Source organism: Prionailurus viverrinus, chromosome C1, assembly GCF_022837055.1.
Source record: "Prionailurus viverrinus isolate Anna chromosome C1, UM_Priviv_1.0, whole genome shotgun sequence".
In the NCBI taxonomy this organism is placed as follows: Eukaryota; Metazoa; Chordata; class Mammalia; order Carnivora; family Felidae; genus Prionailurus; species Prionailurus viverrinus.
Genome location: NC_062568.1, coordinates 4,644,115 through 4,662,394, shown reverse-complemented (window position 1 = coordinate 4,662,394; position 18,280 = coordinate 4,644,115). Strand labels below are relative to the sequence as shown.

At 43.6% G+C, this 18,280-nt stretch overlaps 1 protein-coding gene across 1 annotated transcript in view; it reads right to left on the bottom strand.

The window, feature by feature from the left end:
• DNER (delta/notch like EGF repeat containing) overlaps positions 1 to 18,280 on the bottom strand; it is a 321,726-nt gene that overhangs the window by 64,663 nt on the left and 238,783 nt on the right. The window contains exon 8 of the mRNA XM_047873611.1: positions 3,253 to 3,477. Within this exon, the coding sequence (XP_047729567.1) occupies positions 3,253 to 3,477 (225 nt within the window). The remainder of the gene's footprint in view (positions 1 to 3,252; positions 3,478 to 18,280) is intronic.

The following is an 18,280-nucleotide window of genomic DNA, read 5'->3' as shown; positions in this document are numbered from 1 at the left end:
TAAGCCAACTAAGTAGAAAATTTTAATATGATTAAGAAAGGAAGTCTGAGGAGAAGAGGAGGGGAAAACAAGGCTGGTTTCTGGGTTGGTAATGTTTGATTTTTCCTTCCCTGCAGGAAGCAGAACGCTCGGGAGACTGGGAATGAACTACTGAGGAAGATCCTGACGGAGAGATCCTGCTCCCGCTGGCTGGCGAGGGGAATCGCAGACTGTGTTCTGACCTGCTCAGGGCTGGGAGCGGCACACCCGTGAGTCACGGCATGAGTGACACTGTTCTTCCTGGCACAACAGGTGCTTGCTCTGTTTTGCAAGCCCAGTGGTCTCGGAGCTCTGTACTCCCAGCAGGCAAGGGTACCACGGGGCTTCCTCCTCGGCACGGCCCATTCCACGGCACACACACACTGCCACGCACGTGGAACAGAACTGGCCCTCCACTGGGAAAGCCATTCCCATTTCCACCAGGGCTCTGAGAGGACAGCACGGGTGTAAGCACAGAAAAGGCATCTCATGGCATCCACGGAAGTGGAGAACCTTCTTCACCTCAACGTTTAATGGGAAACCCAAAAATGTTACTGTGATAGTTAATTCCGCGTGTTAACTTGGCTAAGCCACAGCACCCAAATATTTTGTCCAACACAAAGTTGCTGTGAAGGTACTTTTTGGATGAGATTAGTATTTTAAAAAGCAGCAGACTTTGAGTCAAGTGATTACCCTCCAAGATGCCGGAGGGTCTCATCCAGTCGATGAGAATTGGATCATCGGATCATCAGAATTGGATCGATGGATCCAGCTGAAGGCCTAAATGCAAAGACTGATGTTTCTTGAGAAGGCTGTAACATAGACACCCTGCCTGAGTTTCCAGCCTGACAGCTTGCACTAAAGATTTAGAACCTGCCAGTTCTCACAATTACATGAGCCGATTTAAAATCAGTCACTATCGGGGCGCCTGGGTGGCGCAGTCGGTTAAGCGTCCGACTTCAGCCAGGTCACGGTCTCGCGGTCCGTGAGTTCGAGCCCCGCGTCAGGCTCTGGGCTGATGGCTCGGAGCCTGGAGCCTGTTTCCAATTCTGTGTCTCCCTCTCTCTCTGCCCCTCCCCTGTTTATGCTCTGTTTCTCTCTGTCCCAAAAAAATAAATAAAAATGTTGAAAAAAAAATTAAAAAAAAAATCAGTCACTATCTCTCAATATTTCTCTCTTTTGCTCTCTCCAAATATGTACTGTTTTTCTCTCCGTTACCTATTTACATCATCATATATATATAATGTCATCACATAAAATGTCAATCCCATGATTTCTTAGAAAACCAGAGAACTAGGGCAGCCTGTGTGGCTCAGTCGGTTAAGAGTCCGACTTGGGGTCAGGTCATGATCTCATGGCTCATGACTTTGAGTCTTGCATCGGGCTCTGTGTTGACCGCTCAGAGCCTAGGCCTGCTTCATATTCTGTGTCTCCCTCTCTCTCTTTGCCCCTCCCCTGCTCACACTGGCTCTCTCTCTCTCTCTCTCTCTCAAATATAAATAAACATTAAAAAAATGTTTTAAAAGAAAACCAGAGGACTAGAAGTTTACATGAGAAAGGTTTTTCAACCCCCCTCCATGCTTAGTTGCAATTCCTACTAATTCCTTGCATTGATTCATGAGTACGAGATGTGCCCCTAGCATGTTCTGGGCGTGGAGCCACGGCCCCTGGGTTGGAATCTGCATTCAGTCCTCTTCTGGGTATGTGGCCACCGGGATATGGCTGAAGCAAACAGGAGGCATTTAATAGATGTGGCTTGATGCCATCTACCTTGCAGGGAGGGCACTGAAAGGACCAGACATGTGAAACACCAAAAACCTAGGAAGATTCGTGCTCACTACATGGCGGTCTGGGGCTGCTACAAGGTTACTGAAAAAATAACTTCCTCCTACCCCCAGTGGGGAGAGAGACACATGCAAAGACAATTAACATGTTTTAAAGACCAGACAAGTGATATTGAAGGTGACTGTTGAACTTCATAATTTTTTTAAATGTTTATTGTTGAGACAGAAAGAGAGAGACAGAATATGAGCCAGGAAGGGGCAGAGAGAGAGGGAGACACAGAATCCGAAGCAGGCTCCAGGCTCTGAGCTGTCAGCACAGAGCCCGATGGGGGGCTCAAACTCACAGACCGAGAGATCATGACCTGAGCTGAAGTTGGGTGCTTAACCGACTGAGCCACCCAGGTGCCCCGACTGTTGGACTTCAGGGGGCGGAAAGCTGATTCAGCCTAGGAGAAGATGGCAGGTGAAACGGGGTGACAGGGAGCAGGCATCTGGGTGGAAGGCACGAGCAGAACCAGGACTCAAGCAAAATTGGGGAAGTGGCTGCCATGCCGACGGGCAGGCGCCTATGAGAGGAATCACGCTTCAAAGCCTTCTGTAGGGCTAGCTCATGCACGTGTGGAGACACAGGCAGGAGAGAAGGGACACAGAAGAGCTGCCCACGTGTGTTCTTTCCAGACCACACAGGTAGATTGTGCAGATACACATTTTGACTGGTGACCCACTCTGACTTTGGAGTAGCAAAATGTACAATAATAAAAAATCAGTCAAATGCAGAGGATCTTTGGAAAATAAATGATGGGATTTTCGCACATTTGCACAGGGCGTCACAGGTCCCATGACACATACTGTGCACAGAGGAAGAATTTAAATAGATGAGAAAATTCTAAATGGATTGCGTCCTGTTTTTTATGCCTATTAGGATGGAAAAACACTCTCCATTAACCTAAGAACACAGTATTAAATGACACAGAATCCAGTAAAAGCTCTGGAGTGACCTCTAGTAAATCGTTAAAAAATAATTAAGCTGTTATGAGATTAAGCCTGTTTTTAATTTTCCTCATTTTGCTTACTTGGATTTTCTTACTTTTCCGCAATGCCTGTGAACTGCTCACGAAGAGGGAGAGGGTGTTTTTTGGAGGGCACTGGTCGGGATGAGCACTGGGTGCTGTATCGAAGCCAGTGTGACAATAAATTATATTTAAAAAAATGAAAAAAATAAATAAAAACAATTAACTGAAAAAAAACACACAAAAAACAAAAAACAAAGAAAAAAACACGAGCCCTGCCGACCATAAGCCTAAAGAGAAAGTGTGTCACAAACGAGCAGCGTTCAGTTACACGTACAAGCGAATGCACTCGACGAGCCAACGTCGGCTCGGATGCAAGCGACGAGTTACAAGTCCGAGACTGGAGACAGAAAAGGCCTGCGGTGCACGGGGGAACCCACCTGGGTCACAGAGGCATTTGTAGCTGGTGCCCACGCTGCGGCAGGTGCCGTGCGCGCAGGGGCTGAGAGCACAGAAGTCCACCAGCTGGGCGCACGTGGGCCCCGTGAAGCCCGCGCTGCAGCTGCAGGTGAAGTGCACGCCGTCCGCGTGGCAGGTGCCGTTGTTCTGACACGGTGACGAGGCGCACGGGTCCACCTTTTCTTCGCAGGCCGATCCGAAGTACCCTGCCAGAAAACACAGACCCCGGGAAGGATTAAAAAAATAAAAATTAAACTGTGTTCACACAGAATAGCTAGGAGACCGGGTCCATACTTCTTCACTTTTCCCCCACTGTGAACTGATCAATGCATTTAACGGCTTCCGCGTTCGGATCACCCATCGACCCGGGTAAGGCAGGTTTTCTTAGCTTTGCGGACCGTGGGTTAAAATATTAAGCTCGTGTTTCCAGTTTGTTGAAATGTAAGACACAGGACTACTTAGATGTACAGACATACGGGGACATGAAAGTATTTACAAGTAAACAGGTGTATATGTATGTGTGTGTCCGTAGAGTCTAGAAAGATGCCAAACATAAATTAATGATGATTACCTTCAGGAAAGTGGGATTGGGGTAAGTGGAGGGCTTTCTCTTATTTCAGACACATTGTTGGGGGAAAGAGATCCCTTGCTTTGCTTCAAAAAAGATATAATTCTGAATTTAAAAAGTTAAACCCACATAAAAAAGTAAACAATGAAAAAAATCTCCCACCAATATCCCTCACACCCCATTCTTTTCTCTAGAAGCAGCCACGGTTAGCGGTTTCTTGAATATACACCTTTTTTCAAGCTGGTTACCATAATGGATAAGCTGTGTTGTATCCACAGAATGGGATATTACTCAGCGGTAAAAGGGAGCTAAGCTTCTACTCCTGCTACAGTGTGGATGCACCTCAAAAAATGACACCAGCTAAGAGAAAGCAGTTAAAAAAACAACGCACAGGGGCAAGGGGCACCTGGGCAGCTCAGTCAGTTGAGCTTCCGACTCTTGATTTTGGCTCAGATCATGATCTCACAGTTTGTGGGGATGAGCCCTGGCTTGGGCTCTGCATTGGCAGTGTGGAGCCCGCTTGGGATTCTGTCTCTCTGCCCCCACCCCCAGGCTTGCTCACACGCTCTCTCTCTCTCTCAAAAATAAATAAATAAACATTAAAAAAACCCAACACATATTGTGTGACTCCTCTTATAAGAAATGTCCAGAAAAAACAAACCTAGACAGAAAACAGATCGGTGCTTGCCTGGGGCTGGGTGGGAAGAGGGACTGACTTTGGCCACGAGCAGTCTTTGGGGTTGATGTAAATGTTCCAATATCGCATTGCGGTGATACATTTACTAAAATGCAGTGAGTTGTATACCTAAGATGAATGATATTTATGATATCTAAATTGTACCTTAATAAAGCATTAAAATTTTTAAAAATATTAAACGTGCTAATTGCGGGGGCACCTGGGTGCTTTAGTCGTTGAGCGTCCAACTCTTGATTTCCACTTAGGTCATGATCTCATGGTTCATGAGTTCAAGCCGAGTCATGCTCTGTGCTGACAGTGCGGAGCCAGCCTGGGATTCTCTCTCCCTCTCCCTTTGCTCCTTCCCCGCATACACTCATGCCCTCCTTCTAAAATAAATAAACTTTTTTTTTTTTGACATTTATTTATTTTTGAGAGACAGAGCATGAGCAGGGGAGGGGCAGAGAGAGAGAGAGAGACACAGAATCCAAAGCAGGCTCCAGGCTCTGAGCTGTCAGCACAGAGCCCGACGTGGGGTTTGAACCCACGAACTGCTATATCATGACCTAAGCTGAAGTCGGATGCTTAACCAGACTGAGCTCCCCAGGCACCCCAATTAATAAACTTTAAAATATATATAAATAAAATAAATGTGCTAATTATGTGGGTGATTTCTATTCTGTTTTCTGTATGTATGTTTCAGTATTTCTCAATTTAAAAAAATTATGTACAAATACGTGGGTCTGTAGGTTTGTGTGTCCATGCAGAGACTTGACAATGCTTTAGTAAAACCTAGCCTTCCTCTACCAGTTTAAGAGCAGCTTGAAAATTAAATGAAGGTTGTTCAAATTTTAGAAATAAAAGCTAAATAATTTTACTAACTAATCAGAACTCCTAGCAATGCTAGGAGTTAGCAAACTAACTAATCAGTTTACTAATCAGAACTCCTAGCAATGCTGGCAATTTCTGTTGTTACCGTTAAAGACATGGCGAACAAACAAAAATAGCTCCCAGACTTAATTATCTGAAGCATCCCTCATAAATAGGCATAATCAACCTGGTAGTTTTCCAAACAGAATAGAAAATTTTTTTTTCAAAATCCAATACTATTCAACATTTTATAAAGTTCCCAGTAGTTTTTTTTTTTAATTTTAGAGATCATATTAAAAATGTACTACATCAGTTTTAATAACCCCTGAACTCCCCAAGGAGTCCCTTCATGGCCTAGAGTGGAATATAACTCCATCCTTCACGAGACGTGTTCCATTTTACTCTGACTGAAAAGGAGATACTTAATACGTATTGCCATAGGACAAACAGCGACCAAGGCAAGCCTGACCTCTCTAACCTGCTGCCTCCGCCAGAAAAGAGCTGAAATTATGTTCTTCATAAAGTTGGTGTGAGTTCTAAAAGGATATGTAGCAAAACTCCCAAAACCGCTCCTGATCTAATGCGGAATAAATGAATTCAATAAAAATGGTGATAATAACAATAGATGACATCCACTGGGGGCTCGCGTGCACAGTTGGTGCTAAGCCTTTACGTGCATTATGTCATCTAAGCCCGCCCTAACTGTATGGTAGAAGAACTCTTAGTAACTCTACTTAATGATGAGACATTAGAAACACGAAGTAGCCTGTGGGGGTCTATGTAGCTAATAGAGGGCAGAGCTGGGATTCAACGCCTGAGCTCTTACTACTTGCTCCACTGCACAGAAATCAGCAATGGGCCAATTAAGCCGTCGGCATCTAAAAACGCAACCAAGACTCATCTTTTCTATCCTGTGTGTACCTTGATGGAGAAAGAAATAGGAGACTGATCGATCAAGTCAAAATTTTAAAAAAAGCAACAACACAAAGTTTAGAAAGGCACTCACGAGATTCAAGTCCATATACTCCATTACAGATATTCACATAATCCACACAGAATATCCCAAGTAGAAAGAAAGATAGTAAATACGCAAGGAGATGCGAAGGGTCGTGACTGGGGCGAGCCCATATCTCAATAAGGCCAAGAGGAGTGTGGGAAAGTCAACATAAATGAGGGCACTGGTCAGAGGCCAGAGCACGAACTGTCCTGTGTGCCTCAGTAACGAGGGCGCCTTTCATTCTGAAGCCACAGGACGTCATCTATTCAGGTTTTGTTGATATCCCTAATTGCAAGCAATGTGGAGGGCGAATTAGTGGTGGTCAAGACCGGAGACAGGAAACCAGGTGTTTGCTGGCGTAATTGGGGTGAGAGGCTATGAGGAACGATTTGCAGCAATAGGGATGAAGAATGTGAGACCGACAATAAACGCTTTCACAAGCAACACGGTCAGTTCAGGCACCAATTAGATGGCGGGGGAAAGAGAGAAGAGAAACCAGGTAACAGGAGCCAAAAATTCAAACGTCAGCAGGGGTCAGGCAGGTAGTGTTGATGAAGGAAGTGGGGCTGTTGGAAGACAGACAGCAAGGAGCAGGAGGGACGGTGGCAAACTGCGGCACGCGTGCTCCTGGAGTGCATTCCAAAGTGGGTGGCTGTCACTCACCTGAGGCCAACCGTGCCATTTGGAAGGTGGATCCAGTTGCCAGATCTTCTGAATGTTCAAGAAATATCTGAAATCTTGATTCTTGTTTGAACCCCTCCTATTTTAAAATGTCGGTAAGTCGGGTGGGGTGGGGGGGTGGTTGCGCCTGGGTGGCTCAGTCGGTTAAGTACCCGACTTCGGCTCAGGTCGTGATCTCCTGGCTTGTGGGCTCGAACCCTGTGACAGCTCAGAGCCTGGAGCCTGCTTCAGATTCTGTGTCTCCCTCTCTCTCTGCCCCTCTGCCACTCACACTCTGGAGCGCTCTCTCTCTCTCTCTCTCTCAAAAATAAATACACATTAAAATGCTGTTGGTAAGTCATTTCTCGGGCAAGTAAAACATGTCTGTGGGCCCCTGTATATGCGCCTTCTCTGTGTGACCTAACGTTAAGCGCAGGCTTTGGAGCCAAAGGGAACTGGGGCTGAATACCATCTCTGCCCACTAGTAACTGTGGGACCGTGGGCAAGTCCTTAATCATCTTGACCTCATGTTTCTGTATTCACGGAATGGGGATGATAATGCCTACAACATATGGTTTTTATGAAGCTTAAATGAAGAACTCTGGAAAACATTTGGCACAGTGACTGGCAAATAATAAGCGTTCAGTAAGAAGCAGCTATAATTATAATGTGTTTCCAGACTGGGGCACAGTGTGGATGGTGTTGTTACCAACTGCAATGGTAAACAAGGAGGAGACTCCCAGTGCAGAGTGATGAAGTCAGCTCTGTGCATGTTGAGCTGAGGCACTTTCCTGGTTGTTCAGGACTCACTTGACTACAGATCTAGTGCTCAGGGAAAGAGATATGATGCAGAGGACATGGAGTAGGGGTCAGATGCATACAGATGGGAACCAAATTCACAGGTGTGGATGCTAACACTTGAGGCCAGTGTCTGGAAGAGAGTCCTCACTAGAACCTGACCGTGCTGTCACCCTGATCTCCGATTTTCAGCCACCATTACTATAAGAAGTAAATGTCTATTGTTTAAGCCAACCGTCTATGGTATTGTCATAGAAGCCCAAGCTAAGACACCATTGCTTTGACCAGAAAATTCTCCATTTCCATCACCTAAGCAATTGTCATCCTCTTAATGACATGACATCCTTTGTAAATGACTCACATCTTCCCTAGCCACCTCTTAAACGACCTTCCCACGAGAGAAAAAGACAAAGTTGCATAGCACAAGAAACGCAAAGCCAGGAAACCAAAGTTTGAATCTTCTTACTAGCTGTGTGACCTTGGGCAAAGTACTTAATCATTCTGTGCTTTAATTTTCTCACATAAGAAACAAGGATGACCCCTGCTGCGTAGGATTAAATAGGATGGCAGGTGGGGCTCAATACATGTTGGATTCACCTTCCTTTAAGCAGTGGTTCTGGGGAAATTCCAAATTGCCTGTACACCCAGAGTCTGTGGTCAGGGCACGGGAGAGAGGCCGGCCTGTCAGCCGATCTCTGCAACATAATCGAACTTCACATGTGCATGAATCCTTCAGGGTGGAGTCCCCGGATATATCCCAGAGGGAGCGTTTTGGAATCGAGTGGTGTTCACACGCTGATCTCAAAACACGTGCACAGCTATCGGGTCGTCCAGTAAGGCTGACAAGTGGAGGTGGGGTCCTAGAGCAAACAGTTGAGGGAAGAGGTGAGAGGCAGGGCCATCTCCGGCAGCATTTCTGCACAGGCTCAAAAGGGCAATCTGCTGAAACAGTGTCTGTTAATGGAAAACACTTGTCCATACCAGGCACCGTTCCAAGTGTTTTAGCTAAAATAACTCATTTAACCCTAGTACGAATTCTATGAGCTAAGTACTATTACTTCCTTTTCAGATGGGTAAACAGAGGCACAGAAAGACCAAGTAACTTGCCAACATTACACAGCTAATAAATGGCAGGGATGAGATTGGGCTCAGGCAGTCTGATTCCAAAATCCAAGCTTCTGACTGGTACTTGTTGCTGTAACACTCGAGGTCTGGGGTGCAGCAGAAGGGCCGAGAATGTGAAGACACGTAATCCAGGATCTGTCAGAGCTCTGTCACTTGCTGGCTGGCAGAAAAGGGCCTGTTGTAGCAGAGGACGTGCAGCACAAAGGGCTTGCTGTCTCCGATATCTGTCTCCTCTGCTTTCACTGCAATTGCTCATCTGGTCACAAAGCTGCACAGAATAATGGCTACATCCGCCCGCCTCTTCTGCAGCTAGACGTAAGCCTGCACCTACATTCTGGATAATGGGATATACATGGAAACCTCTTGAGGTTGCTTCTGAGACACGTCCTTAGAAGAGAGTTGGCATGCAACTTCATTTTATCCCTTCATTCATTCTACTGTCTGGACCGTAGCTATGATGCCTGAGTTTTTTCCCACTTTGGTAGAAAAATGAGCCAGAGACAATAATGCTCAGCGAACCCCAGGAAGGGTAAATTCAAAGAAAACAAGCAAGTATATCATAGTCAAAGTACTGATCACCAAAAATTAGATTAAAAAAAAATAGATTAAAAGTATCCAGAAGAAAAGACAAAATACATACACTGAACAATGAAAAGAATTACAGATGACTTTTCATTAGGATCTATGGAGGCAAAAGACAATAACATTATCTCATTAAGGTACTGAAAGAATAAACCTGTCTCCAAGAATTCTATGTCCAGGGAAAATAACTTCAGATAATGGGAGTTAATTAAGACATTTTCTAGTAAACAACAGCTGAGAGAATCTCATGCCAACATATCTACCTTACTATAAAAATACGAAAGAGTGTTATTAAAGCAGAATATAAATGATAACAGATAGAAACTCAAGTTTATAGGAAGAAATAAAGAGCACTGGAAATGGTACATTTGGGGCTAGCTAAGCTTTTTTTTTTCTTTATTTAAAAACAACTGGCTATTTAAAGCAAAATTAGCAACACTGAATTATGATGTTATAACCTACTTAGCAGGAAAATACAGAACAACAATATAATAAAGAATGAGGAGGGAAGTTGATAGAATTATACTGTCATTAGCTACTTTAATGCCCAGAGCAACCACTAAACAAAAATAAGAAATTAAGGGGTGCCTGGGTGGCTCAGTCAGTTGAGCGTCTGACTTCAGCCCAGGTCATGATCTCATAGTTCATGGGTTCAAGCCCCCCATCAGGCTCTGTGCTGACAGCTCGGCGCCTGGAGCCTTCTTCGGATTCTGTGTCCCCCTCTCTCTCTGCCCCTCTCCGGCTCGCACTCTGTGTCTCTGTCTCTCAAAAATGAATAAATGTAACTAAAAATTTTTTTAAAAAAGAAAGAAAAAACAAAACAAAACCAAAGACAACAGCAAAAAACAAAGATACGGCTAAAAAAGTCTACTGAAGAGAAAAAAATAATTTCTAAATACTCAATTTTCCCAAAGAGAATAAAACCTAGAACATAGGAGATGAACAGAAAACAAATAGCAATAAGGTAAACTTAGATCCCACCCTATTGATAACTGCATTGAAAAGAAATGAGTAACAATGCAAAGATCGTCAGATGGACAAAAAAAGCAGGACCTAATTACATGTTCTCTAAGAGAAGCTCATAAGGAGGGACATTGAACATGAAAAAATGGGCAATCTCTCAGGAAGATATAACAACCCTCAATGTGCAGACCTAATAAGAGAACTTTAGAATACATGAAAGAAAAAAAAAAAAAAAACTGCCAGAGGGAGAAACAGATCCCATCAGAGAAAGACTTCTTTCTTCTTACCTGATAGAATAAACTGACACAATGAGCTCGTGTCTACAATATTTCAAAACACTATGGACCATCTTGACCTAATGAATATTAATATAAAACTATACCCAGGCCAGATCGCAAATTCTTTACACATGCACATGAAACAAGTCAGTTACCTCAACAGATGTGTCAAAATCATTTGACAAAAAAATCAATGTCCATTCAATACTTGTAAAAGGGGGAAAAACTATCAGCAAACTAAAATAGAAGGTCATTTCCTCCATCTGACAGGGCATAAATGAAAACCTTCACATTTATTTTAATGTTTATTTTATTTTTGAGAGAGAGACAGAGTGTCAGCAAGGGAGGGGCAGAGAGAGAGGGAGACACAGAATCCGAAGCAGGCTCCAGGCTCTGAGCTGTCAACACAGAGCCCGATGCGGGGCTTGAACTCAGGAACCGTGAGATAGATACCTGAGTGGAAGTCAGACTCTTAACCAACTGAGCCAAGTGCCCCGAAAACCTTCACATTTAACAGTGAAATAATGAGCAATCTCCCCTAAGATAGAGAACAAACCAAAGGAAAATAATTTTTTTTGTACAAATTGACAAAGGTGGCTCTATACTTTGTATTGACATGCGAGGAACCTAGAAACCCCAAAACAATGCTGGAAAGAGGAAAAGAGACAAACTGGGAGGATTACTCTAGCTGACTTCGAAGCTTAGGATAAAGCTACAGTAATCAAACCACAATTACCTGGAGTGCCTATTGTTTGCCACGAAACCAAATTCTGATTCGTAAACCATGTCTTAGCTTCCTCATTTGTTAAAAATGGAGATGAGAGGACAGCTGTGTAAGCCAAATAGTTATACTAATAGAGGAAAAGGAAGAGGAATCTTTTTATGAATAATAATCAATTTATTGTATATTAATAATTAAGTGGTATCCACTAATATTATTATGATTAATAATTATTAGTGATAATAGGAAATATTGAGTTCTTATTATATACTAGACACTATGCTAAGCCATCGGTACCTATTATTTCGATTTATCACAACTACTGGCTCAATCAGAGTCTACTATTATCCACTTGGACAGAAGGCGGCTTAGAGACTAGATGTCAGGGAACTCGTCCAGGGACATCAATTAGTAAGTGAGAAAAGCAAAATTCAAACTGAGGTCTGTATGACTCCACATCTGTGCTCTTAAGCCTCATGCTAGGAAGAGAATTTGTCTCAAAGCATTTGAAAAGTTGAAGGTGCTATGCTAGCAAAAGAAATTACAGCCAGATTAAACCCATCAGTATCCTAAATTCTTTAATTTAAGATGGCTTTAGAAAATGGAAATCATGGGGCCCCTGGGTGGCTCAGTCGGTTAAGCGTCCGACTTCGGCTCAGGTCATGATCTCGCGGTCTGTGAGTTCGAGCCCCGCATCGAGCTCTGTGTTGACAGCTCAGAGCCTGGAGCCTGCTTAGGATTCTGTGTCTCCTTCTCTCTCTGCCCCTCCCCAGCTCACGCTCTGTCTCTCTCTCTCTCTCTCTCTCTCCTTCAAAAATAAATAAACATAAAAAAAAAAAAGAAAAGAAAACGGAAATCATGGGCCCTTGGGTGGCTCAGTTGGTTAAGCGTCCAACTCTTGATTCTGGCTCAGGTCATGATCTGAGGGTTGTGAGATGGAACCCTGCCTTGGGCTCCTTGCAGAGCCTGTTTAAGATTCTCTCTCTTCCTCTCTCTGCCCCCTCCCCCACTTGTACTCTCTCTCTCTCTTCCTAAAAAAATTAAAGAAAAAGAAAAGAAAATGGAAATCACTTAGCACTTGTAAATTTTGAACTCTGTGCTTTTGAAATGTTCTGGGACTAACTGGTTCTCAGTATTGCCAATGCCACGTGAGGGATAGTTTTTAAATATGGTTATTAAACTTGAGTTCTAAGGAATAAACATATCACATGTACTACCAACTTCTTATAAAACCAGAAGTCATCTTTAAAATCACCCAAATACCAGATTTGGAGCCAACATGCCAACCAATGCAGGCATGGCCTCCCAACTGGCCCATCTTTTTTTTTTTTTCTTTTTTTTTTAATTTCATTTTATTTTTTTCAATATATGAAATTTATTGTCAAAATGGTTTCCATACAACACCCAGTGCTCATCCCAAAAGGTGCCCTCCCCAATACCCATCACCCACCCTCCCCTCCCTCCCACCCCCCATCAACCCTCAGTTTGTTCTCAGTTTTTAAGAGTCTCTCATGCTTTGGCTCTCTCCCACTCTAACCTCTTTTTTTTTCCTTCCCCTCCCCCATGGGTTTCTGTCACATTTCTCAGGATCCACACAAGAGTGAAAACATATGGTATGTCTTTCTCTGTATGGCTTATTTCACTTAGCATCACACTCTCCAGTTCCATCCACGTTGCTACAAAGGGCCATATTTCGTTCTTTCTCATGGCCATGTAGTACTCCATTGTGTATATAAACCACAATTTCTTTATCCATTCATCAGTTGATGGACATTTAGGCTCTTTCCATAATTTGGCTATTGTTGAGAGTGCTGCTATGAACATTGGGGTACAAGTGGCCCTGTGCATCAGTACTCCTGTATCCCTTGGATAAATTCCTAGCAGTGCTATTGCTGGGTCATAGGGTAGGTCTATTTTTAATTTTCTGAGGAACCTCTACACTGCCTTCCAGAGGGGCTGCACCAATTTGCATTCCCACCAACAGTGCAAGAGGGTTCCCGTTTCTCCACATCCTCTCCAGCATCTATAGTCTCCTGATTTGTTCATTTTGGCCACTCTGACTGGCGTGAGGTGATATCTGAGTGTGGTTTTGATTTGTATTTCCCTGATAAGGAGCGACATTGAGCATCTTTTCATGTGCCTCCAACTGGCCCATCAAGGCCAGATGTTGGCTGGTTTATGGGTCTTGTTATAATACATGTTACACACAGGTGAATATGTAAGTTCTTGAAATTTTGAATCAAATCTGGCTTGTAAACAGGATACTGACTACAGAAAGCTTGAATGTTACCTGAACTGTAGTCTCAAAAACTGAACTGTAGTCCAGGTAAAGAAACAATGTATATTCAATTTCTAGATCTACAAATGAGTTCCTATGTAAGTGATCCCAAAACAGATACAGTGTTTTAGGGGTCTGATTTCCTTATGTAAAAATACAGAAGTCTGTGACTCAAAGCTAAGACAAAGATTACTAGAAAGGGCACTTCTGCGTGAATTTACAGAGCACAATGCCGTTCTGTGAGTGCTGACAGAAAGGTATCTTACACCATAAGGTAGAAAAGACCCATCTTCAGCTGAGACTCCAGCCAGTAAAGACATCAACTTTCCAAGAAACATTCTAAAAATGAGCCAAGATTTTCATTCCCCTGTTTTCTCCTCTGCCTCTCCCTTCCCCTCCACCCCCTCGGTCTCTCCGCATAGACACACACTACATACAAAGAATTCCAAACTCCACATTCAATCCTAGGAACCTCTCAGCTTTTGCCTGTTCCTGCAAAATGCTCTAACTCTAAAAGCAATTATTTTAGATAGCCTGTGGTAAAGTTTCACTTTCTATCAACATAACTCTCTTAGAGCTTTGACAAGTCAATCTATCAATAATGATCTCTTAAGGTAAATGTTTCTTGAAAATTCCATTCGCAGAATATGCAAACCAAATTAGTCACGATGGCAAAGGCTAGAGAGCTGGAAAACAAACTTTAGCATTCTTGGATTCAACCCCTTTCACGGGCACATTGAGACTCCGCAACATGGAGGACAAAGGGAATACTGCTTTGTGGAATATGGTACTACAGGTAATAAAAATAATAATAGTAATGTTTCTGAAATGACTAAAAGATTAATAAATGAACCACGCTGGAGAAATAACATGGGGTCCCAACTGGAACCTAATGAGCAAATATACTTGGATCTACAATCCTACTTGAAGGGTAGAAAAAGAAAAGTTATTTAATAATGTTAATCGACAGGTGCAGAGAGGATAATGAAGACAGTGATATTCCTTGTTTGCGATGGTCTCTTTCTAGTCATACAAACTTCATACGATAGACATCAGAAAACCTTGGAAAGAAAACACAATAGCCCCAGGGAAAAACTCAAACACACGGAAGCAATGCCAGCAGTCGAGAGATTGAGAACAACTCACAGAAACATGGGGAAAGTTTAGAAAAGGGTGAAAGATGAGAGGATTAAAATGGAAAACAAGACAGGACTATGCAAAAAAAAATCTAAGGAAAGAGGGGTTACTGCAACACTGTGATTTAGCTAGTTGACTGTTGCTTCAAATTCTGGATCTGAACCAGTATTTACATGAATATGCCTGCTGAGCATTTGTTACATGTGAATAAAGAAATCCACACCCTTGATATACACACATTGTGGAAATCAGATATTTGAAACCAAAGGAAACATTCCGGGACCATTTCAAGCTGCTAGACCATGAAGTCACTTGATCTAGAAAGCTATGGAGATGTCAGAAGTTTGCAGTATTAGCACTCAACAATAGCCAAATTATGGAAAGAGCCTAAATGTCCATCAACTGATGAATGGATAAAGAAATTGTGGTTTATATACACAATGGAGTACTACGTGGCAATAAGAAAGAATGAAATATGGCCTTTTGTAGCAACGTGGATGGAACTGGAGAGTGTGATGCTAAGTGAAATAAGCCATACAGGGAAAGACAGATACCATATGGTTTCACTCTTAGGTGGATCCTGAGAAACTTAACAGAAACCCATGGGGGAGAGGAAGGAAAAAAAAAAAAAAAGAGGTTAGAGTCGGAGAGAGCCAAAGCATAAGAGACTGTTAAAAACTGAGAACAAGGGGCGCCTGGGTGGCGCAGTCGGTTAAGCGTCCGACTTCAGCCAGGTTACGATCTCGCGGTCCGGGAGTTCAAGCCCCGCGTCAGGCTCTGGGCTGATGGCTCAGAGCCTGGAGCCAGTTTCCGATTCTGTGTCTCCGTCTCTCTCTGCCCCTCCCCCGTTCATGCTCTGCCTCTCTCTCTGTCCCAAAAATAAATAAACGTTGAAAAAAAAATTTAAAAAAAAAACAAAACTGAGAACAAACTGAGGGTGGATGGGGGGTGGGAGGGAGGGGAGGGTGGGTGATGGGTATTGAGGAGGGCACCTTTTGGGATGAGCACTGGGTGTTGTATGGAAACCAATTTGACAATAAATTTCATATATTAAAAAAAAAAGAAGTTTGCAGTATTAATAAGGGGGAAACGGATTACACGATACTGGCATTCTTGCTGATGCTGTCACTTAAATACTAACTCGTGATTTCACTGTCTTGGCAAATGGTCCACATACCTGGTTGCTTCCTCTCCCCCAACCCCATGTCTAACAAATCAGTGGATATTAATAGAGTCTACCTTCAAAATGCTTCCTGAACGCAAACACTGCTTCATTTCTGCTGCCACCGCTCCAGTCAAAGCCACAATTATTTCCTCATCTTTACAACAGTTTCCTTGGATGAGATTCCCAAGTCTATTTTACCCCTACAAACAGTAAGAATATTTGCTCACAATTAAATATTATCAGTGCTTCTGATTGCTCTTAGAATAAAATTTGTACAGCCCGGCTGGGGTAATACTATGGCATGAACACTGTGCCCCCGCCTTCTCTAGGAGCTGGCCCCACCGGCCTGGCCTCCCTCCATTCAGCGCCCAGAAACGACAAGCCATTCCCCACCTAGAGCCTGGCCACATGGCACTTCTACTCCCTGGAAGTTGCCACTCCCACCTGCTTACACTTGACCTTTTCATTCCCGGCTTTCATGTTAGGCGGGTCTGCCCTGACCACCCCATTCTGGGGACGTATCCCTTACTTACTCTGGATCACAGAACCCCGATCACGGCCTTCGTAGCACTTTGCCAAATTTGTGATGACACAGTTGTGTTGGTTTACTTGTCTATCATCAGTCCCCCACCCCCAACAAGAACATACGCTTCCTGGAGAAGGAGCCACATTCGTTCCTCAGCCTTGAGCCCCAGCACCTGGCATAGTGGCCACTCAGTAAATAATCACAGAATGAAGGAACAGATGAATGAAGAGATGAGTGACAGAGGACATATTCTAACAGATCTGTTACAAGGCACTAGGAAAAGGGTAAAATGTTAGTCATTAGCGGTTTTGATTACAGATACACAAATGAGCAATCACTGAATCACGATGAAGGGATGAAACTTAGCTCATCTCGGTGCCTCGATGAGCAGCAAAGGGAAGCAAGGAGAAGGAAGTATCTCGACCCTCAAAGAGCTTATTCTTCAAAGAAGAGACCAGGAGGACACATCTAGAATGATGAACAGACAACCTGAGGCTGTTTCTTCTTTCTCCAAACACTTATGGAATGGTTCAGCCTGGTGTGAGGTTGGAGGGACCAGCCCAGGCCGTCTGCCCGGGATGAGCGTGTGGTACGGGCTCTAAGTGCGTCAGTGATTCAAAAGAAGGATGGATTGTGACAGGGGTGGGCGGGCCAGCAAAACCTCACGGGAGGGCTGGGTGTTGCACTGGGCCCAGAGAAAGCCCGAGATTTGGCTGGGCAGACAAGGAAGACGAATGATATTAGAATGAGCGAGGAGGTTTTGGCCAATGTTTATGGAAAACATTAATTGGGACCACACTTGTTCTGGTCCTAGGAAAGCAGACAGTTATGCAAGATAAAGAGAAAAGGGAGAACATCTAGGAAAAGCAATTACAAACCCCTACGATGTAACAGACCCAAGATGATTGCATTTACCATGTGACTTTTAATTTGTAAGAGAATCCATCTGAGAGGCTAAAAATCACCTTAAGGACTTTTTCTTTAGCAGGACAAAAAGACAAATTTAGATCTAAGAGAGAGGAAAATGAAAAATAACTAGGAAATGGTCAGAGGAGTGCTAAATCAACTTTTCCCCAGTTTAGACTAAATAGATAAGAGACCAAAGAGATAAAACTTAGGGCAGATGGGTTACATGAGCAAAAATAATTGGCTATTAATAATGGAAATTTAGGGGGTTAGCCAGAAAGTTGTGCAGTTTTCTTTGGGCACTTACTTATCTAACCTCCAGTAACAGAGACCAGCCATGTACCAGGCACTGCTTCAGACCTTAGATTTCAGTGAGGAAAACGGACAATAGAGAAGTAAAGAGATATCCTTAACTAGAGCCACATGCTACTGAGGCAGGTAAGAGGTAGAGAATACTGGGGCTGTCTTAAATACGGTGGTGAGGGAGATCTCAATGGCCTGAGGGACTGATCCATAGTCAAGTCTGGAGCAAGGTTTCCAGCAAAAACAGCATCAGGTGCAAATGCCCCAAATAGCCTTGTGTTCTGAGGTGAATGGTGCCCCCTAGAGGACAGTCCCCAAGCCCCTGCTGTGTTTGAAGAACAGCGGGAGGCAGATGACCCTGGAAAGAAGTGGGAAAAGCAGGGAGTAGTAAGAAATGAGGTCCAAGAGGTTGCCAGGGATGTGTTGGCCCGACACCACACTTCGGGTGAGAAATTA